We start from the raw sequence: 23493 nt of genomic DNA, 5'->3' as shown, positions 1-23493 counted from the left end.
TACTGCAGCACAATAGAAGGCACCGGCCTATCACTTGTGGATTGTTTAGACTATGTTGAGGACGCCACGGTTAAACACACGGCTGCTAATAAGAAGCAGGCTACACCGCTGCAGTACTTTCAGCTAAAGAAATAAATACTTTGCGTGAAGCTTCAAATGAGCATTTACTGCACCACAGTTGGGGCGCGATCGGGGATCTTTGTTTCGAGTGCGCGTTCGGTAGCACCGTTCGCAATTGCCTTAGGCCGCGCCGACTTCGCGAGGCTGACGAAGTTGGCGCGGCATAGACCAATGACGCGTGGCGCAACCAAACGTGCGCTCCAAACAATGATCCCCGATCGCGCCCTTCGTTCATTCATTGAATTGTACAAGTTTTTGACGCATTTTTTACGTTAGTTTATATATCGAATTCTGGCTATATTGAACTATTTCACGATCACCGCGCTGTTCGATATATTGAGGTTCGAATCTTCACTTATCTGTTTCACAGCATGCGTGACATAGTGCTGTTGGAAGCATATTGCATGCTTTTAATAGGCGGTGAACCAAACATGCCCAACAGCTCAATTTTGTTTCCCATCGCAGTCTTGAAACACTACAAAATAGGAAAATGACAAAGTGCCTCTTGGGCTGCTCGAATCTCACCAGTCTGGTACAGGTCAGCATCTTGTGCCGCAACGATTCTCACCACGTCACCATGTCTAAACTTGCCACCAAGTTACCCCCCCTCCGAAGGAGCTGCTGATCCAGGTCGAATTTGAAGTGCCTGAATGTAAGCTTGCCGAAGCCACAAGGTCGACAAAGAGCGTCTCGGGCCACTTGTGCCTAACTAGCTTGAGGCATGTCAGTGTCTGGTGCTGCTACGATTTGTGCAGATGTGAACTACAGTTGAGTCTGCAAAATTCTTTAGCGGCTTCGCATTATAAATTTTTGGTTAATACATTTATGATAAATTATTTTCCAAAATGTATGAATTAGGTTCTACTTTACACCATGAATTTGTGAGAGATTTTTGCAAAACCCTCGTAAAGGTTAAAAAATTTGACACAATCTCTGAAGTAAAATCATACATTTGTCCACTTCATAGCCTATAGCAAAAGCAGTTTACAAAACTGCAATATATGCTTTTAGCAGAGTTATCAATTTATAAGCTTTGCACTTCAAGTATTTTGTACGTTACAATTGTCCTGGTCATTTTTCAGGACCTTTGAGGCCCTAAATTGACATTACGCTTACTAAAGCTCGAGGAACGGAGCCTTCTCTTTTAATTGCAACAAATTCAGCAGTTCATTGAGCAGTTGCCTAATGGAAGTTTCTAGTCTCACACATATTTTAATGAGTAGCAAGTTGAAGTTGTTTCCTCTCAAAGCAGCACCGTGTAGAAAGCAAGCAGGGACTGGCGAAGCCAGCGCGACTGCAGTTACCTGGTAAAGCCGCTGTGTCATTGAAGGTGGGATCAGGGCATCTGACAGGCCACACACAAACAGTATGGGCACCGTCACCTTAGGCACCTTGTCAATGGACCGAAACTGCAATGCAAAAGTAAAACATCCATTCTGTACAGGCCATATCAATGCCACCCACATGCTAATATCACGGGAAAAATGTGCATCAATGTAGAAAAGACAAACTAGCACTCTACTGTGCGCGTGTTTTGTGCCCTGTAAACATTACGGCGATTCCTCTTATAACTTGCCAGACGTGATGGCACATGATATTTTGAGTTTGTTGTGATGACATACCCTGCCATCATGACATCATGCTGTCAAATTGCCAGGGTGTACCCTTGTAATCTCCTAAGTCGCTATGATTTTCTGACTGGCCATCCCTTGCCTTGATGCTGCATGTCAAGACACATGTTATGAAAAACAGCACACTCCAAACCTCACCGGGGACACTTTGTAAATTTCAATATGTGCCGTAATGTAATTGAAGATGAATATAATTAGTGAATCTTTATTAATTAGTGGCATATGTGTTTCAAATTTTTGTGCATGTCTGCCTCTCTGAACAATCCAGCTCGGGGAGTCGAATTATGTTGCCTGCAACCTGCAATCTTTGGCATAATTGTATAAAACTTAAACATGGTCACCCAGCATGGAACAACGTGCCAGACCCCTGCAAGAGTGCTTCTCCAAGTGTGTATGCAATCACATCTCGGGTCGCCGGAAATATTTAATGCTGACGAATTTGAAATGGCACTGTTTTGGCAGCTGCTGTGAAACAATAAAACATGGAATATTGAAGGGCAGCACGTGCCACAGCAGATCAGTCTTGCTCACTGTGTGTGGATGGCTTGCACATACTGTGGCCGTTCATTACAGGCATGAGGAGATCTTTGGGCTGCTGCAAGAACTTCAGTAAGTGGCACCGGCACGAGATACTGAATTGAAGATGCACTACTTGGTTCGTCTTGCAGACAGGGAATTTCTGTGAATGGCACTTTATGGTTTTGTGAGAGGCCAAAACAAATGCGAACCAGACCCCACCAGGAACGGAACTCAGCACTACGTTTTTGGTGCAACAAAACTAATGTCTGCGTAGTGTTGGCAGTCACCGACGCAGTGGCCAGAGGGCAAGGGCCGAAAACAAAGGAACCGTGAGGCGTCGGAGCACGTAACAGCACGTAAGGAGAGATGGACGGACTTAGCATTTAGCATGGATGAGAGGTAAGGACGACTGGTTCAAACAAGTCGGTTGCAAAACCAAAATCCAACACAACAGTCTGCCTCGTTGGCTTGTTGCCGAGGTATGACGATTGGCTGTTTAAACGCTGTATTGTAACGGGCATGTGGCCTTGCACGTTCCCGCTCAATTTGCAGCATAAGAGGTACAAGTGTGCTGATGGAGGCCATGGCGCATATCCGTACAGGTTGGTTTGCTTCTGCCCTGCGTCGAATTCTGCCTTACTCTGAATAAAAACGAGCAAACAGCTCTTCTGTCAGTCAGATGCACCATGGTCTCGTGTCTGGGCAATGCTGGCTTTTAGGGTTAGCTTTGCGGCTTCACAGCAAGAGCAACTTTTCGCATAAGAAATAAGTAATCTTTTGTGAGTCCAACACAGTTTTAGAGAAGCGAATTTGTGAATTCCCACGTTTCACAATCCCAGGAAACTGTCCAGGACGTGCAGATGTTCCAGATAAGCTTCAGACAGGCCTATTTCATATTCTAAATTCTCAGTATATGAAACTATTTCCCGATCCACTTCGAGTTTGATATACCTGGGATCGACTGTACTTTCATTTATTTCGTGCAGACCCGACTGCAATATTTTTTTCCTAATGCCAATGTGCATGCTTAAGATAAATAATGGTAAAATGACATTTGGCTGTAATGCCTGGAACTGGGTACCTTTGTCCACCCACCTGGTTCTTGTAGCAGAAGTCGGGCAGCCATCGCAGCAGACGCCACCCAAAGAGCACGCGTGCCATCTCGGGGATGGAGGAGAATGTGTTCTCCACAATGACACCCAGCAGGTGCTGGGCCTGGTCGGGGCGTGAGGCTAGGTCCAGTGCCACGGCTCCCCCCAGCGAGCGACCAAACACCAGCAGCCGCGTCTGGTCCAGCCCTGGGTGTGAGAGCAGGAACTCCAGGCCTGCCTGCGCATCCAGGTACAGCCCTGCATGCACCGAGCCCACGCACCAGTTCTTGAAGGAATACTAATAGAAAAATGATTTCCCCTGTACGTCATAAAGTACCCTTCCGTTATGCCAGAAAAGGCACACTCGCTGCAACAGCAGGCCTCGTAAGCAAAGAAAAGGTGGAATAAGGAAATGCAGAATTTTCCACACCTGCTCACTGTGACGTTATAGATTTTCATGATAAGACCTCATTAATAGCTTATTGGTAAAGATTGAATACATTGCATTCTAAAAGACCCAAAGATTGAACTTGACAAGTATTTCTGAGAAACTTTTATTGAACCAATGCAACTCTAAGTGTATCGTTAGTAGTGTCGACAGAGTAACAGCCTGGACCAGTTCTCAGCAAACGAAGACAGACACAAGTGGCGAGCATGCGCGGAAGATGCTACGCGCAAGCACACATCACTTCGGCTTATCTACCCGATACATCTTCGTTTCTTGGAATAAAACTAAATAACTTGAATGTTTTAACTAAGAACAAATCCTCTCAGAAGAATACACAGCACCGATCACCGATAAAAGTTTGTGTACGCAGTTCAGAAGGTTTAGAGCTCACAGAACTTTCACAAAATTGTCGTCATATCTTAACCGCTGTGGTTGCCTTCTTTCGCACTGGTATCTTCTTGGCTCTCGTGTCGGTGGCGTAGTGGCGGGAGAGCTTTCACTGTTTGGTTGGAGTTGGCAAGGGGACCCATTCTCGTGGCCATCGTCTGGTATGTCGTCATAACTAGGCACAGTGCTGAAAGGCTCAGCCGTAGCCATGAGATGTTGTCGGTTGCATCGCAAAACGCTGTCGTCTTTGGTGGCGACCTGGTATGACCTTGGTTGGGCAGTTGCATGAAGAATCTTTCCTTTCGGTGACCACGAGTCTCCTCATACTCTGACAACCTGGCCTTTTTGTAGCGGTGCAAGACTGCGTCGTGGGGGTCGGTACCATTCATGTTTCTTTACCGACTGTCTGTGAGCTTCATTGAAGTCTGGGAGAGTTGTCCAAAGTCATCTGCCCTGAAGTAACCATCTTCTATCGGACTGCTCCTGTAAGCGAGCAATCCAAGCCACAAATTATCGTTCATCTCTGACGTCTTCTTTAATATTATCTTTACTATTCGAACACCTTTTTCCACGAGGCCATTCGAGCGAGGAAACCGCAGGCTGGCCGTAATGTGCTTAAAATCGTACTTCTTGGCAAACAGTGCAAACTCATGACTCGCAAATTGCGGACCATTGTCTGTGCACACTTCAATAGGTATTCCATACCGTGCAAACACTGCACTGAGCTTTCTCACAACTGTGGCCATCGTTGTGTCACTTAGAAGTTCCACCTCCAGAAAGTTGGATAACGCGTCAAAAACACACAGGTATGATTTTCCAGCTCACTGAAGAATGTTGACACCCACTTGGTACCATGCATGTTCAGGCACTGGGCGGTCCATGCTGCCAGTATGCATACTTCTGACAGACTGCGCACCTCCTGTGGATGTGTGCTTCAATGTCAGCATTAAGACCAGGCCAAAGATTTGCATTTATTTATTCCGAAGTGGCCTTCGTGAATTCTTCGAAGTAGCTCAGGGCACATGCTTGACGGAATCACTACTTTGCATCCCTTAAGGAACACACCACTCAAGACAACCAATTCACTTTCGAAGGATTTTAGTGTCCCAGGGACTGGACTGCTTTTCAAGCAATGAATGACTTGTCTCAAGTAGTCGTCCTTGCTAGTTTCTTCTGCCAACCGTCTCAAAGTTTCCTCGCTGACAAGTGATGACAAAACACTTACCGCGTGAACTTCCATGTCATCGGCGATGTTTTCTTCTGGGTTTTCGACGGACGCTCGAGACAGCATATTAGCGACCACCAAATGTTTTCCTGGAACAAATTGGGGTTTGTAGTGGTATCTAAGCAAACAAAGAAAAAAATCGCTGCAGTCTGGATGGCATTTCTCTAATTCGCGCCTCCGAGATTGCTATTATGGGTCGATGGTCTGAATGAATGAATGTGTGTGGTTTAGTGGCGCAAGGGCCAGATATGGCCAAAGAGTGCCAAGACAGTGTTAGTGATTTCGTGGTGGAATGATGAGTTCTGTGAAGAAGATGTGACTTGGCTGTAAAGTGGCCTAAAAATGGTCGCTGTGAAGTGCGTAAAATCTACGTGCTATAAAATTATGGCGATGAATAATGACGAATACTATAAACATTAAAATCCATCGTACAAGAATTATGCAAAATAGAAAATATATAAGATAGTAAAATTAATTGGAGCACTGCTGCCTCGCCAGAGCCCTTGAAACACAAGGGCCTAGAGGCATGTGCTATATGAAAGAGCTATCACAGCGGCATCTTCTGAAGAGAGGACCCGCTACGAACATGTGGGGCTAACAACATGCAAGACAACATCTTTCAGAAAACTTAGGACTGCGTTGGTGTCAAATAAAGGTTCTGGGCCAAGTAGCATTACGGGATGTAGAGGGATGTGCTGCCGGTATGCTTGAGAAAAATGTTTCCTTCTCTCAGATTCGGCTGCCCGACACTCCAGGAGGACGTGGAGAATGGTCAGCCTCTCCCGCATCTACTGCAGGATGGAGGATCATTTTCAGTGAGTAAAAAGTTATGCGTGCCAAATGTGTGTCCTATTCTGAGGCGACAGAACAGGACATCTGTTTGCCGTGATTTTGTTACGGAGGGCCAAGAACCTAACTGTGGCTTTATCACGTGCAGTTTGTTATTTACTTCTGTGTCCCATATATGTTGCCAGTGGTTTCGCAATTTCCTTCTTAAGAAAAGCTTCAGGTCGGTGACAGGGACCGAAGCAATAGGATTAACTGCATGCAATGAAATTGATGTGGCCATCTGGTCCACTAAGACGTTAGCATGGATGCCCCTATGGCCAGGCACCCAGCATATAATCGCATGCTGGTTAGATACATATGCTTTACATAAGACCGAATAGAGTTCAATTATAACAGGATGTTTGTGCTTACAGAACGATATCAAAGACTTCACAACACTTAGGGAGTCCGTATATACAACTGATTTTTTGAGTTTTGATTTCCTTATATGCTTCACGGTCAACAATATTGCGTCGGCCTCAGCCGTAAAGATGCTAGTTTCCAGATGCAGTACGTCGGATTCCGAGAAGGATGGACCGACGGCTGCATAGGACAACCCGTCATGTGACTTCGATGCGTCTGTGTAGAACTTCGTGCAGGAGTGTTTGTGCTGGAGTTCCCGGAAATGCATTTGGATTTCAATCTCTGGAGCGTGTTTTGTAACTTGCATGAAAGATATATCGCATTGTATCAGCTGCCACTCCCAAGGAGGTAGCAGCTTGGCTGGATGCATTAGGCGAAGCTCGAGGAGTGGGACATGCATTTCATGACTAAGCTCCCTCACACGCAGGGAGAAAGGCTGTCTTACGGAGGGACAATTACGAAAGAGTGTAGCCTATGTCATATCGTTAACGGTATTAAAACACGGATGTTGAGGATTAGAGTGGACTTTCAGAAAATATGTTTGGCTGATGTATGTTCTCTGCAGATGAAGTGACCACTCATTTGATTCTGCATATAAACTTTGTATGGGACTTGTTCTGAAAGTGCCAGTGGCCAGTCGAATTCCTAGATGGTGGACTGGGTCTAGCATATTTAGCGCGCTCGGGGCGGCAGAGTGATAAATCACGGCACCATAGTCTAGTCGTGATCGAATGAGGCTTTTATAGAGATTCATTAAACACTTCCTGTCACTACCCCATGTAGTCTGGGATAGAAGTTTCATTATGTTCATTGTTTTTAGACATTTTTCTTTAAGATGTTTAATGTGGGGGACGAAAGTGAGTCTGTAGTCAAGTATTACACCTAGAAATTTGTGCTCTTTGTTTACAGGTATTTGTTGTCCACCCAGTTCTAAGCAAGGATCTGGGATCAGTCTTCTCTTTCTTGTAAAAAGAACACAAGAGCTTTTGTTAGGATTGATCTTAAATCCATTCTTGTCTGCCCACATTGAGACTTTGTTCAGGCCATGCTGTACCTGTTCTCGCACACTGCGAGGTTACAGGATTTGAAAGCTATTTGAATGTCGTCCATGTAGACAGAATAAAAGACTGCCAACGGTAATGAAGTGCGAAGCGTGTTCATCTTCACGATGAAGAGTGTGCAGCTGAGCACGCCTCCTTGGGGTACACCCGTTTCTTGCGTAAAAGGACGCGAAAGTACATTACCGACTTTTACCCGGAAGGTACGACTGGGCAGATAGCTTTCTATTAGGTTTAGCATATTCCCATGGATGCCCATTTCTGACAGGTCTCTTTAAGATTCCGTAACGCCACATTGTATCGTACGCCTTCTCCATATCGAGGAATATGGATAAGAAAAACTGTTTGTGTACAAATGCGTCCCGGATATTTGCTTCTACACGTACAAGATGATCAGTTGTGAAGCGCCCTTCTCGGAAGCCACACTGATAAGGATCAAGCATATTGCTCTGTTGAAGGAAATGAATGAGTCGCCGATTAATCATTTTTTCAAATACCTTACAAAGGCAACTTGTCAGGGCTATCGGGCGGTAACTTGCCACTGAGGAAGGATCTTTGCCTTGTTTCAAAACCGGGATCACAATGGCTTCTTTCCATGCAGTCGGAAGGTATCCTGCAGCCTAAATGGTGTTGAAAATTGTGACTAGTGTAACTTGGGTGTCTTTGTGTAAGTTTTTGATCATTTCATACATGATTCTGTCAGATCCCGGTGCAGAGCTCTTGCATGCACTCAAGGCAGCTCTCAACTCGGCAATACTAAAAGGACAGTTGTATGGTTCATTCTGTCGACATTTTCTTATGAGTGGCTTACATTCTTCTATTTGTTTATATTTCAGAAAGGATTGCGAGTAATGGTTGGCACTTGACACGCTCTCAAAGTACTCCCCAAGTGAGTCCGCCTGATCTTGTAGGGTATCGCTTTGTGTGTTTACCAAAGGGAGTGAATATGCTTGTCGCCCTCTTATCCTATTGACCCTGTTCCAGGCTTTGGCCTCATCAGTAAACGAGTTGATACGCGATAGAAACTTCTGCCAACTTTCTCGTCTGGCCTGTCGGCGGGTTCGCCTGCCTTGGGATTTTACTTTTTTAAAGTTCCTAAGATTCTCCACAGTGGGAGAAGCGCGTAGCAACCCCCACGCCCTGTTGTTTTTTACGAGTGATCCTACAATCGTCGTTCCACCACGGGATACGCCGTTTGCGCACCAAGCCATTTACTTCTGATATGCATTTAGATGCGACATCTATTATGAAGGCTGTAAAGAACTCCACTGCAGCATCAATTTCTAACGAAGACATGTCAGCCCATGAGATACTAGTAAGAGATCGAAATTTCTCCCACTCAGCTGTCTCAATCTCCCACCTAGGAGCGTGTGGTGGATATTCGTTTTCTTTAGGTGATCTTAGCAGTATAGGGAAGTGGTCGCTGCCGTAAGGGTTGTCAGTAACTTCCCATTCAAGTTCAAGCAGTACAGACGGGGAGACTATGCTACGATCTATTGAAGAATACGTTCTGTTTGCAAGAGAGTAATATGTGTGTTCCTTCTTATTCAACAGGCACGCACCAGAAGAAGAAAGGAACTGTTCGACAAGACGTCCTCGCACATCTATACGAGGGTCGCCCCACAGGTAGTTATGTGCATTGAAATCGCCAAGAACAACATAGGGTTCTGGCAATTCATCTATAAAGGACTGAAATTCATGTTTGCTTAGTTTGTAATGTGGGGGTATATACAGTGAGCAAATAGTGATAAGTTTGTTTAGCAGAACAACTCGAACCACCACTGCCTCAAGGGCCGTTCATAGCTGTAAACGTTGACACGCTATGCTTCTTTGAATTACAATTGCAACACCACCCGATGATGCGACAGCATCATCGCGACCTTTGCGAAAAGTAACATACTGTCGAAGAAAGTTTGTGTATTTTGATTTTAAGTGTTTCCTGTAAACACAGCACTTTTGGATTGTGTTTATGGATGAGTTCTTGCACATCATCAAGATTCCTAAGAAGACCTCTGACATTCCATTGAATGATTTGTGTATCCATATCTAAAGTAAATTGGTGCTGTGTTTACGGAAACGGAAGGGATGTCTTAGATTACAGAGCCCTTTAGAGGCCCTGTAATAGGGGTATTGCCCTTTCTGAAGCGTTCGAGCGAGTCTCGGCGCTGCTTAGGCGTTTGGTGCGCCTTGAGGACAGGTGTGGTGTCCATTGCCTCCTGTGAGACGCCGGACAAGTGCTCTTGCGAGCGAGAGGCTTTCCGAGAGAGTCCTGCCCCGGAAGGCAAGACCCCTGTGCCCACCAGCCCGGAGTTCGATGGGGCTCCCTGAGGGATTTGGCTGCGCTGGCCGTTGCCAGCGCTGAAAGGGGCCTCGGAGGTTGGGGCAGTCTCGGCTGCGCCCACCTTCGGGGTCGATGGCTCCGTCTACTGGGTTGGCGGAGCAGCGCTAGCTGCAACCGCCGCGGGGGCAGGTGGCATAGCTGCCGACTCACTGCTTGTGGGTCGGACAGCCGCCAGAGGCCGTTGTGACGCTGCCCTTTGACGCGCCACATCAGCAAAGGTTTTCTTGGGCAGGTACGATACCCGCCTGCGTGCCTCCTTGAAACTTATATTTTCCTTTACTTTAACTGTTACAATTTCCTTTTCTTTTTTCCAGGATGGGCACAACCACGAGTACGTGGCGTGCTCCCCATCACAGTTTACACAGTGGAGAGCATTCTCGCAAGCTTCAGATGTGTGTTCTTTGGCACTGCATATCGCACATGTTTGGCGGCCTCGGCAGCTCTGCGAGCTGTGACTGAAGCGCTGGCATTTGAAACATCCGAGTGGATTTGGCACGTATGGCCTAACACGGATCTTGATGTACCTGGCCTCGATTGACTGAGGCAAGATACTTGATCCAAAAGTAATTATTAGGTGTTTCGTCTGAATCTCTTCACCATCCCGCCTCATCTTAATTCTTCTGACATTGATCACATTTTGCTCACTGAAGCGCTCCAGGAGTTCCGCTTCAGTCAGCGCAAGCAAATCATCATCCGACACAACACCACAGGTGGTGTTCATTGTACGGTACGGGGTTACTGTTATGGGGGTCTCCCCACAGGACACTAGTTTCGGTAGTTTCTCATATTGTTTAACATCACGGAGCTCCAAGAGGAGGTTGCTGCTTGCCATCCTCGACACCTTGTAACCTGGACCAAAAACATCAGTCAGGGACTTTGAAACAAGGAATGGTGAAATGGTTCGCACTGCTTTGTTTGACTTTTCAGAGTAAATAACATGGAAGCGGGGAAAATTCTGTATTTGGTATCCGAAAAACTGGAATAAATCTTCGGTGCGCCCTCGTTTCTCAGGACGATCAGGAAGTTGGGGAAAAGAAGTTTCCATGAAAATACGAAAAATTCAGCAACAGCGCTGACCGCCCACCACGGAGCCCAACGAGGGGATGCGGCAGAGCTTGTGTACAAGTCCGCACGACGCCAGTCGTACGCCATCGCTATAACCAAATGGAGTACCCAAGGCAGGATATCCACACAAGGTTAACCCTTGCTGCCGTGGAGAAAGGAAGCAAATGGAAGAGAGAAGAAGAAAGGAAAGGTCCAAAAGTGAGAGATAAAGATGAAGGTTTGAGGAGAGAGGGACAGGAAAAGGCGACTGCCGATTTCCTCCAGGTGGGTCAGTCTGGAGGTGCCGTCTATGTGAAGCCGAGGCCAAAGAGGTGTGTTGCCTCCGCCGGGGGGCCTTAAAGGTTCGAACACCCAGCATCGGCTCAACCCCCAGGATTCCCTTTTCCCCAGACACGGCTAAGCCGCGCACGGCTACACGCGGGAGGGTCCGACCCTCATGTGCTCGGGTACGTGGTGTCGCAACACACCAAACGCCTGCTGACACAGACGCCCCTGCGGGGGGGTCAACGGTCTGTCTCGAGGACAACGTTACGTCCGTACACAAAATGGTGAAACTTTTCGCGCCCGAAGACAACAGCCATAGCCTCTTTTTCTGTCTGTGAATATCTACGCTGCCCTTTGGTTAAGACGTGCGAGGCATAAGCGATGGGCTTCCAAGAATCCTTGTAAAGCTGCCAGGGAGCCGAGCCTATTCCATTTTGCGAAGCATCGGATGTTACCTTCGTAATCCGTTTAGGATTGAAAATCGCCAGCACAGGACCTTTGCTCAGACTGTCACAAATCATTTTCCATTCTTTAGCATGGTTTTCCGTCCACTCAAAAGTACGGTCTTTCTTTATCAAGTCGCGAAGCAGTTTCGTTCCGTCTGTAATTGATGGCAGGAACTTCGACAAATAGTTTACGACATCGAGCATGTGCTGCACTGCTTGCTTGTCAGTTGGCGGGGGCACACTTAGCAGACAGGTGAGCAGGTTGGGATTTGGGCTTATGCCGTCTGCCGCAATAACGCCGCCAAGAAAACAAGCCTTGCGCATGCCAATGCTGCACTTGTCTGCATTAAACGTTAGGCCAGCTTTCTGTGCTGCTTCTAGTACCGCTCGTAACCTCTCATCGTGCTCTTGTCTTATTATATATTTATTTACTTAATACATACTGCTAGCCTTATAAATAAGGCTGTAGCAGGGTCAGCACACAAATACAACTGTGAAAGTGGTACCAAGCATGGTTAACAGTTTCTGTTAACAACAATTTCAAGTACTGTTGACAAAGAATAAAGGCAGTACAGACACTTTCCTGCAAGCCCTGTTAATGTATGCAATACGTATACACAAAGGTATTAATAGCACTATAAACACATTTAAAAAAAAAAGAAAACTTACCACGAACAATTACTGACATGAGAAACACCGATACATACATTTAATTTTTTAAGCTAAGGCAGTATAGAAATATAATTGACTAGTCTTGAGACAAACATATCAGTTTAACTACTACCAACGACGTGTTCAGGTACTGCATTCCATTCTGTTATTGACCGTGGGAAAAATGAGAACTTAAATGTATCATTGTGGAATCTATACTCTTTCAAGTATATACTATGTTTTGTTCTAGTGGGCCTGGTGTCTGAGAATGATAGGAGTCGTCGGCTATTGTGGCACCCCACACGATGACGTTGTCAATGTACACTTGCACTCCTGGCAGTGTCTCGGATATTTTGCTAAGAGCCTTTTGAAACACTTCTGGCGCGGGGGCTACACCGAAGGGCAGCCTCAAAAAGCGGTAACGACCAAAGGGAGTCATGAACGTACAAACTGTTGATGTTTCATCATGCAGAGCTATCTGGTGAAACCCCGAGCTGGCGTCAAGCCACGTAAAAAAACGTGCTCCAGCTAGTTCCGATTCGATAGCTTCTCGACGTGGCATCTCATAGTGCTCGTGCTTGAGGCTGTCATTAATTTTCCTCGGGTCCATGCATAACCGTAGTTCTCCGTCCTTTTTTTTCTGACAATCACTAGAGGACTCACCCAGTCTGTCGGCTCGTCTTGCTTGGCTATAATGCTGGCTTTGACCATGCGGGCAAGTTCTTCATGCAGAGGCTCCTTCAAGGAAAGGGGCACACTGTGAGCCGTCTGAACAACTGGCACCGCACCTTCTCGAAGAACTATGTGGTATGGTCGCTTGATACATCCACTCCCAGAAAAAAAAAGTCGTCGAAACTGTTGGACAACTGACTCGCTGCTGCTTATTCCGACGTCGTTTACAGTGCGCGAGAACAGGTCAAGCAGTTCGCTGGCTCGCAGTCCAAGTATGGCATGTCGGTTCTTCTTCACGACGAAGAAATTAATCTTTGCCGTCTTGCTTCCGATGGCAACCGTGGTAGTCATGACTCCGATATGCTTGATGATTCCTCCATTGCAAGATCGTAGGATACAGTTGCTTCTAGCCAAGGATACCCTCGGCTGCATCTCTTTGTAGGCAGAGAATGGCACGAGGTTGGCTGGTGATCTTGTGTCAACTTTGAAGTCTCGTGCCGTGTCCGCAACTTGCGCTCTGACCACCCAGTCACGGTCACAAAATCTTCCTATGCTGTTGAGAGATACATCAAGGATGTCAAATTCCGCTTCGCTATCTTCGGTGCTCCTCACTTCCCGAACTTGTCTATTCACCTTGCAACGGACAACAAAATGATTCTGCCCTTGGAATTTTCTGCACACTTTGCCAAATGCAGGGCAGCTTCGTGGACCGTACGCACATCCACACCTGCGGCACTTGAACATTGCAGGCTGTTCATCGCACTGCTGCTGCTTCGTATGGAGCCATAGTTTGACAGCGTCAATCTGTCTCTGTTCTCGAGACCAGATTTCGCTTTGCACGGCAGTAATTTCCGCAGCCTTGCAGACTTCTTCCGCTTTAGCCAAGGTCAGTTTCTTATCCTGCAGCAGCTTTTGCCTTACTCTGTCATCATTTGTACCAAAGACTATTTGGTCACGTACGAACGACTCTGCCATGGTGCCAAAGTTGCAGGAACGAGACATCTTCCTGAGCTCTCTGACAAACTGTTAGACCGGCTCATGTTGAGCTTGGATGCTTTGCCTAAACAGGTAGCACTCGTGCACTTCATTCAGCTATTCCGCACAGTAGGTGTCGAACTTGGCGATGACAGTTGTGTAACTTTCCCGGCTCTCATCATCCCCGAAGGTAAAGTTGTAAATTTCCAGTGTGTCGTCGCCTGCTACGGTTAGCAGTAATCTTTGGGGCATCCGGTCGAGGCTTCTTGTCGGGCTCGGAGGCAACCAAAAAAAAGTTCGAACTTTTGTTTGAAAAGCTTCCACTGCTTACTGATTTCGCCGGTGCAGTGTTGCGGTTCCGGTGGCTTCAGAAGTTCCATGCCTCTTTACCGTGCCCGAGCACTATGGTCGTGACTTCTGACACCATGCATCATTAGTAGCGTCAACAGAGTAACAGCCTGGACCAATTCTCAGCAAACAAAGACACCCAAGTGTTTATTCGTGCTCGTTTTATACCCAGTACAGGAAAAGGCACAAAAGTGGTGAGCATGTGCCGAAGATGCCACACACAGGCACTTATCGCTTCAGCTTATGTACCTGATACACTAGGATGGAAAAATGCTTAAAATTTGCGACATCACACTGACGTACCAGCACAGAAAAAAAAGAAAAAAAAAAATAAGGACTGAACTTGGACCTTTAATTTCTCTTCTAATAATCAAAGCAGCAAAAGTACTGAATATAGAGCTTTCAAAGAATACCTTATCTGTCTAAACTGATTTAGTGTTTTTTTCTAGCGTCCCTTTAATGCCCCGAGGGCCCTTTCTAACGTGACAGCGCTAAGGGCCCCGTGTTGCGGAAAATCCGGTGTCGACGTACATGTCAGCGCCAGTGTCTGCGGCCGAGAAATTAACCCCGAGCCCTGCATTTTCTATATGATCGTATAATATCACTAAAGTTGCTCATACTTTGTCTTACATTCTTTACAAACTTATTCCTTGCAATTTTCAGAATGGCACCCCACAAACAAATGTGATGAAACAAAACACCGACAGCGCCTGCCTTTTACATTAAAGGGACACTAAAGGTTAATATTAAGTCAATGTAAACTATTGAAATACCATCCCAGAAACCTCGAAACATTTGTTTCATGCAAAGAGACTTACTTAAAGAGAAAATGCGTTCTGAAGCATCCGCGTACCTCTAGCACAGTTCAAATCGCCCGCCCTCCAATCGAGGAGTGGTGACGTCATGGTCTCACAGTGACGTTGCGCTGATGGCGAGTAAAACGGGGCCCGCAGATGGTGCTACGGTTTTTCTGTGCAAAACGCAAACGCGCGGCCAGAAACAGAGCCAAGACAGAGCCGACAGCAGTGCAAAAGCGGAACTATGGTGGCTAGCGGAAGGGAAAGCGCGCGATAAGCTGGTTCGTTATTTTATGACGCCAACTTTGATGCTCGTTGCAATGGACGACCCTGACAACGACACATTGGCTCGCGATGCAGGGCTCGGCTTCAGCGATTTAAGCACTGATGAACGTGACCTGCTGCTGAGGGCTCGCGCTGCCGGCATCGTTGTGTACTACTACGACGGCAACTTTATGTCATGGCCGTAAATATCGGCACATCTTTAGCTTTTGCTTCGTGAAAACCAAATGCCGCACTCACCGCCCCGCCTTACACCTGCAGTTGTTCTTGCGCTTCGGAGAATGCAGGCAACACCGACAAAACAGCACTACTGGAAAGCATTGCTTTGAAATGCACTCCACACGACTTCAGTGAGTCGGCGTTGGACTCGTAATCCTCTGGACGAAAGCGCAGCGAGCACGTTGCGATTTTTCGGCTCTTTGCCAACGCGCTGTGGCAGAAGTACGGCACTTAACCACTTCGAACGAAGAGGTTCACTCGTTGCCACACATTGACACGTAAAGTTGTATTCGCTGCTGCAACTGCCCTTGGCCAAGTTCCGCGGACCGTTCGCGCATCCCATGGCATCACACGGACGTGGCATTCTCACTGCTTGTTCCAAATGCAAGTTTCACGAGCCAGCAGAACCAGTACAGCACGACGTGATAACGAAACAACTGAAACTCCAAAGCGCGCGCGGCGCAGAGTTGAGCGCACAGAGTCGAGAGAAAAACAAAACATTTCGACCACCCATACTACTGAAGGCTCACGTCAAAATGTTATTTTTTCTTAGAATCAAATAGAAGCAGACAAGTAGCATTTTTTTCCGTTGTATAACCTAATGAAATGATGTTTTTAATATGAGTAGTTGAGTACTAGTTACATAAATTGTGAAGAGGAGTGCCTTCGTAATCGGGCTAGTATCGGAATATCGCTGGGGGGGTCTCAAATCGTTTCATACATTTACCTCAATTTCTCGGTTATTAAAGGTCTGTTCGCAATTATATTGATACCTTAGACGTTCTAGAGCATTGCTTTATCACTTTAACTTGACTTCATAGTAAAGTTTAGTATCCCTTTAAGCCTTCTCAGATTGAAATATTAGAAATGCAAAACAACAACAGAATAGTAACAGTTTGTCTTCAGAGGACCTGGGCTGGCGTGGCCCTGACACCTGTGGTCAAGAGTGACAAACCTACTTGACAGTCGTAGAAATTTCTTATAAACGGCAAATATACTTACGTTTCCTTGGCCTTTCTGCATAGAGTATCTGCTACTGTAAACTCTGGAGAACAAGCACAGACGTGCCAGCTCAAATGTCTTCCTTGCTGCTCCAAGCTGACACAATGTGGCACGGGAATTTCTCGGGATAAAGCAACTGTTGGACAGTACTGACCTTCCTCACTGGGAGTGCCCTCGCTGCGACCGTAGCCCCGGTACTCGAGCAGCAGAATGTTGCATCCACAGCGGTGGAAGAGGCCACCTACATTCGGCAGCCTGCAGCAATGTCACGCCACCAATTGGCTTCTCAGAACACAACCAGCAGTACAGAGGTCAAAAGAATTGGGCAAAACTGGTGCTGTACTTGCAGTTAAATGCTTTATTCCCTTAAAGCCCCGGCATGTGCAAATATATTCTATATTTTCCCATATCTGGTCAAACACTACACTATTCAGCATTTGCTTTGTTTCAAATTTCTGTATGGATGGTGTCCAAAGGCTAATTTCGAAGGCTATGGCTTTGCTGACTGCACGCAACAAGACGCCATTGACAGCATGTTTTAAATATTACCCATTCAACACTTTTAAACTATTCAATATAAACAAATTTAAAAACATGAGTGATCAACAGTTGCAGTTTTGGTGAGCAAGTCGCACTGCTATTGACACGGCTGAAAGAAAAGACAAGGCAACAATGAATCTGTGGGTTGACCCTGGCAAGGCTGAGCTCGGTCGCTCAGGTCATAAATGTGTGGGAGGTGGCGTGAAGTGGTAGCGGGCGTGGCCACGATTTATTTAGGCCGGCCAGCCACGGTGCAGCGGGATCTCAGAAGCAGCTGACAGAGCGGCCACTCAGGTCGAGCGCGCTAGCGTTTTCTATTCTCATGCTCTCTGCATATGAGCCCACCTTCTTCTTCGTCCACTTTGGAGGCGTTAGTCACACTGCCACAAGTTCCTCTACAATCACGAGGCAATTTTTCGGTGCTGGAGAACAGCATGCAATGACAAGTCGAACTAGAAATGCTGCTAGATTTTTCTGACATGCCCAATATAATTAGGAGATCTCCTCACCTATGAAAGCAGTCTTTTCCTACATGCCCATGTAGAGAGAGTGGCGGGGCGCCACTCTCTACTGAACCAATATAAAATAGGGCTGAGCTAATGCTCGAATATTCGATTTTTCAAATATTGGTACCGTCGGCAAATGACACGGCTGTGCTTGCTGCCTTGACATGTGCATTGTTCTTACAAAGCGCAATCTCTATCGGTGCAAGGTTAATCTAGGTTGAGGATACCGACTGAAACATGCGAGCAGACAGACGAACTAGGCATGCATGCTTGCGGTAGTTGCAGGCTGTTTGACTGCAAACCCGAACACCACTTTGACGGCCATCAATCTAACCCACGCATGTGCTTTTGCGACCGACCACCAATGGGCCACCTACAGGAACAAATTAGCGACGAGCTTTCCGTGACAGTTTGCAGTCCATTATCATTATGTCCAGTGGCGAACTTTCATCACGGCCGCACCATTGGCCACACTGCCTAGCCTGTTAGGCTAATTGGAGCTGTGCTGTTGGGTGTCAGCAACTGAGGTTACGTTTACCAGATCAACGCAGATCTATTCACAGTGGGTAGTTACATGGCCCTCCGAAGGCTGATAAACAGCTTCGCCAACAAAAGCGAGTGCATGGGATAACCGCTACATGTTCACAGCTGCCATTTTTGCGAAATACTATGCGGTGGCTCCTCGTTCCGAATGCTGTTCGTAGGTGCACAATGGTCTCTTTTCATAGCTTCAAGTGACCTGTCACAAGACTAGCTTAGGAGTTACATGACTGGCTCTAAAATATCCTGCAAAAGCGCGTTGACCCTCGGCTATAGATGCATTATACAGACTGCAGACAAAAAAGGGGTCATGTTGTGCCACCTTGCTGTGGGTCTGCCAATTTCAGAACTTTTTACCGTCGGCACCAACCACGGTCGACACGTGTGGTGTCAATGACCGCGCGGAGCAGCGCCAAGTGACATGATGCACATTCCCTGCTTTTGTCTGTAATGCAGATTGGTCTTGTAACGAGCTGACAAATGACCCACAGAAACCACCTGCCATAAAGATGGTAAAGCCCTCCTGTTTTGAGCAAAAAACTGGAAAGCAGCACTTTATAAACAATAGAAGATTGCCTTGAAACACAGCATGGTCCGCTATTAAACCGAAAATCCCATTAGTATTTAGGACAACTTCGCTGTTTTTTCAGCTTCAGAAGCAAAAACGCACTTGGTCCTATTTAACAGACATTGCATCAATAAAATATATTTTCCAGACCTTCGTATGCGAACTGAGTTGTTATCAGTGCTGGCATACTAATTTGGTGAGCCCTTTATTAAGAGTAGAGCAAGCTATGCATCTTGATTCATAGATACCCAAGTTAATGATAGCTAGCAGGATTCTTGTTAAGTAGCATGATTAGCCTCCTCAGCATGCACAAAACCTGGCAGTAATTTAAACGTTTTCGTTAAATTTTCTGATATTTGATATTTAATTCGATATTTGGCTTTTTCCTTAATTTGATGTGGTATTCAATTCGAAATCTACTATTCGGTACTTGTACAACCCTAATATAAGATGACACTGAAGTTTTGGACGTCACCCACTTGCGCAACGTTGAAGATGTTTGGGAGCGTTCAGGTTGGCGCCCACAATCAGTGATGTTGTTGGCAAGGTTCCACTTTCAAACAGCCACTGGGAGAAGACCTTTGCCAACTTCACATGAAACTGTAACTTTGGTTGCCGCAACCCATAAAGCAGTGCTGGTTAGGCATAACAACTTCGAATATTCAAAACTTTCAAATAACGAATCAAAAAGTATCCTATTTCAGTCTGTCTTAAAATTGAATAGAAACTATTAGTAAGTGCCAATATTTTTCTTATAGTTTTTGAATATTTTCAAACAAGACTGCACCCAAATAAATATACAATGGGAGAAGAAGTAGAGTAAATTTTCAACAATGCCGGCATAGTACAGTAAAACCTCATTAAACTGTACCCGCTTAAACAGTAGTTTCCTTATAGAAGTAGTAAAGTCAAATACCCGACTCAACAGCCATTGAACATAATGCGTTTTGTATGCGCATAAACTGTACCAACTTATTGCGTACGCATCGGTTAACACACAGTGTATGCACTTTTCGTAGTGCAATCACAGCGGTAGGTTGGTGAGGCAGAAGAACGAGCCTCAGAGATCAGAATGGCCTCCAAGTGCAAACGCAGAAGGTACTTGGAAGAATGAAGCATCATTACTGCCAACCTCATTTCAACGTTGACCAAGAGTGCTGTGGCTGGCTAGTGGTGGCCTGTGTTGTCGTGTCATGCAAGCTGGGACTCACGTCATGGCGAAGCTCAAACAAAAACTGGGTGCTCAGCACAAAAGACAAATTGGACATCATTTGTGCAATCGAACGTGTCCTGAAGTCGGTGCTGGCACACGAGAGGGATCTACCGCTGACTATGGTTTGGGGCATTTGGAATGCGAGGGAGAAGACGATCGGCAGTGCTGCTGGGACCATGAAAAGATGTCGGCTAGGAGGTTGAACTTTTCAAGGTTCAACATTTTGCCATCGTTGCCTCTGTTATGGCCGAAGTGTCGCCTAATGACAGTGATGAGGATGACACGGAAAGTGACAGCATGGGCATTCAGGCCCGTCAATGGCAGAAGCTGTGTGTTACGTCAGCCCAATGCGGGTGTTGTTTGCCGAGAAGAGGGGCCAGCGGAAAAACCGGCTTGCAGCTTAAGGGAGCTTGAGGCTGCTGTCGTCGCTGCTAGGCCGTGGTGGCATCAAACGAAAATAACTGGCTTTTGTCATGCGAACTGAATAAATACAGCATGTTTTCTACGCTTTTATTGCACTCTCTCAAAAGTTCCAGTTTTGACAGGTAAGTGGGCCATCTCACGCTATTTTGGTTAAGTACTACTGCTGTTTAGTACATACGTTTTCAGAGCTCCGGCCAACTACGATTTAACGAGGTTGCACTGTATAGACATAAAACACAAGAGCTTGCATAGAGGCTGCGTCACTCGGGTGGCCATTAATATTACAGGCAGCACAGCGATCATTCGCGCTCTCTGAAGAGAGCCCTGCGCATGTGAAGAAATTGCTTGTTTGCTTCTTTAATGCTCCATTTGTGCTTTTCATAAACAATGCTTCATAACATACTATGTAATGAAAGAAACTTGCTAACATTAAGAATACTGGAATGTGAGCATCGTTTTATATTAATTGTGATAATGACTATTCACTAGTCGAAATGTATTCAATGTTCCATTTGATTTGCCTCTGGGACTATTTGATTCGTATTCAATTCAGTCTCATAAATCCCTATTCGATGCACACCAATAATAACAACCAACACCATGCAGCTGTGACAAGAAATTTGTAACTGACTGGCACTGTGGCACGTGGCAAACCGTTGCGAGAATTTGTCACTATGCTGACATGTTTGTACGAGTGGCTTATCGACAATGGAGCCCAAGACTATGTGCACGGGCTAGACCAGGGTTCTCCAAACTACGGCCTTCGGCGCCCTTTCGACCAGCCCACTGGCAGCGGCAGCCAAACCGATGATGGCGGGACTGCAGGCAGACTATGTTCCGCCGCAGAGCCACCCCTGTGCCTGCATGCACGGTTCTCCACAAAACCGTGTGCTATCGCACTTCTTCTTTCTTGGAGCCAGCTACACTGCAGTTATGGATCACGCCACGACAGCACCTCATCTAAGCTAGCGCTGATGAATCGGGAGCCTCATGCGACTGATTAGTCAGAAGATGTGACAAAGCTTTGCTGACTTCGCCCAGGCACGGCATGCTCAGAGAGCATTTGCCAGCTTATCACCCGTGCCTTTAGTATAAGCTCCTTTCTTCAGTCCATAGAGTGCATGGCACAATAACAGGCAAATACATCCTTAAAGAATTAAAAAAGATGGTTCGCATACAGTTTGTAGTAGGGCAAACTAAAATCTGTTACAATTGATGGGGGGAAAAGATGCCCGGATTTAAAAAATCACTCTTGGCATGTGCTGTGTTCTGAAACTTGTTGTTTCAGCTTCTAATGTTATGAGGTCACATGGGCCATAGAGTTTCTCACTACATTACCTAGAGGGAAATCTGGCGCTGCTGCGCTGTGGTATGCATGGGAATGCCGGTATATTGTGACTTCGGATTGGTATCATTCTCGGAGAGACAGGACACCTTGAAGACGCGCTTGGCAAGCACCGTTCCGTCTGTCACAATGATTCATTTTCTACTAAAACCGCACGTGAAAAGCTGTTTTGGTTTTATTATTACGCAAAAACATGTTTTGTTTAACTATGAGAGCTTGTTATAACGTGTACGATTATATGTCACGTAAAAAGTATCAGCAGGCTGCTAAAGTTGGAAGACAGACGACAAGGTTCGCGCTCGCTTTGAAACAGTTTGTTGTCTGTTCTTGCTTTCCTTCGCTTGGACATGCACCGTAGATGAATAAAGATGTAATATGCGCGAATGGAAACATTTTATGAAGATTTTACTTTGAGAACGCGTTATTTGTGTAGCCATATCCACGTTTTAGACGAAGCCTCTTACAACACCAGCCAACACAAGCCTCGCAGACACATATACTGTCATTCCCATGATGGCACGGTGCCCCCTTAAGAAACTCCCATAGACGGTGGCGCCAGATTTCCCTCTAGGTGTTACAGTGAGAAACTCTATGGCATGGGCTCAATCACTGCCACTTCCATAAATTTCTAAAAGGCAACGGAATCCAAGCTCATAGACATGACATATCATACGGTAATTCGGTGGCCGAGCTGAGGAAGCTTAAGGAAGGAAAAGAATTTCTTACACAGAAGGATCATCCCGAGTCACTACTATCCAGTCGCGGGTAAATTGGCCTTTCACGTAGACCTAGTGGACCACAGAATAAGCTCACTGACAAGCTGAAAGGAGACGCACAGCTCAATCATGACCTGTACAAGGACCAAGAAGGCTTCAGGCCAAAACTGCGGTTCTTCAAGTTTGTTGCAAGTGCAAAATCAAAAGTGTGTGGTCTGCTGCTTCTGTTCAAGGATTAGTGCAGACACAGCCTTTTCCCTTCATATGCACAAAGTATCCTGGACTACAACGCTCCGCCTACTGAATGTCACAGTTCATTTTGGATGTTCATGTAGGTGCCACCACTACCAATTCTGTTGGCTATGATACGCCAAACTCAGAGGTTACCTCTCAACTTAAGATTAAGTCCACGGAGTCCCATCCATTTACTGTGCTACAGTGTACGAGACAGCTAAGCATGGCTCGGTACTCTTGCACCGAGTGGCAAGTAGCACATTTCTTTTCACAGTTATCTCTACAGCAACCACTCAATTTCCAAGGGTCGAAAGAAACAATCTTTATTTTGCTCGTGCGAGTACGCCAGCAGTACCCACATTGGCTAAGCGATGGATGCCACACTGTGGACTTGCGTTGAGAGGATTCCTAACATATTGTTACGTGTGGAAAGACACAGACGAAAGATGCTATTTACATGCTATTTACACTGGAGCCAGGCAGCCAGGCTGACACTCGCTGGTGCCAAGGGCACTGACCAACTTCGTCATTCTCGCGGCGGCTCGTCTCTTGAGCCATCGCTCAATGATATCGTAATAATATTGAGCTTCAGCCACGGTGGCAACACACCTCAGAAGTGTGCAATTTGAGAAGCAGACGACCTGTTCCAGTTGGATGTTGGTGCTCGGGCTGGCTT

The 23493-nt window shown here is 46.2% G+C and overlaps 1 protein-coding gene across 1 annotated transcript in view; it reads right to left on the bottom strand.

The window, feature by feature from the left end:
- Bem46 (abhydrolase domain containing 13-like protein Bem46) overlaps positions 1-23493 on the bottom strand; it is a 74009-nt gene that overhangs the window by 30157 nt on the left and 20359 nt on the right. The window contains exons 3-5 of the mRNA XM_075694870.1: positions 16887-16987; positions 3366-3619; positions 1425-1529 (exon numbers count right to left, since the gene is read on the bottom strand). Coding sequence (XP_075550985.1) covers positions 1425-1529; positions 3366-3619; positions 16887-16987 — 460 coding nt within the window. The remainder of the gene's footprint in view (positions 1-1424; positions 1530-3365; positions 3620-16886; positions 16988-23493) is intronic.

The sequence above is a fragment of the Dermacentor variabilis genome, chromosome 6 (genome assembly GCF_050947875.1).
Source record: "Dermacentor variabilis isolate Ectoservices chromosome 6, ASM5094787v1, whole genome shotgun sequence".
Lineage (NCBI taxonomy): Eukaryota > Metazoa > Arthropoda > Arachnida > Ixodida > Ixodidae > Dermacentor > Dermacentor variabilis.
Note: the sequence above shows the minus strand (reverse complement) of the source record. Positions and strands in the feature narration are given on the sequence as shown.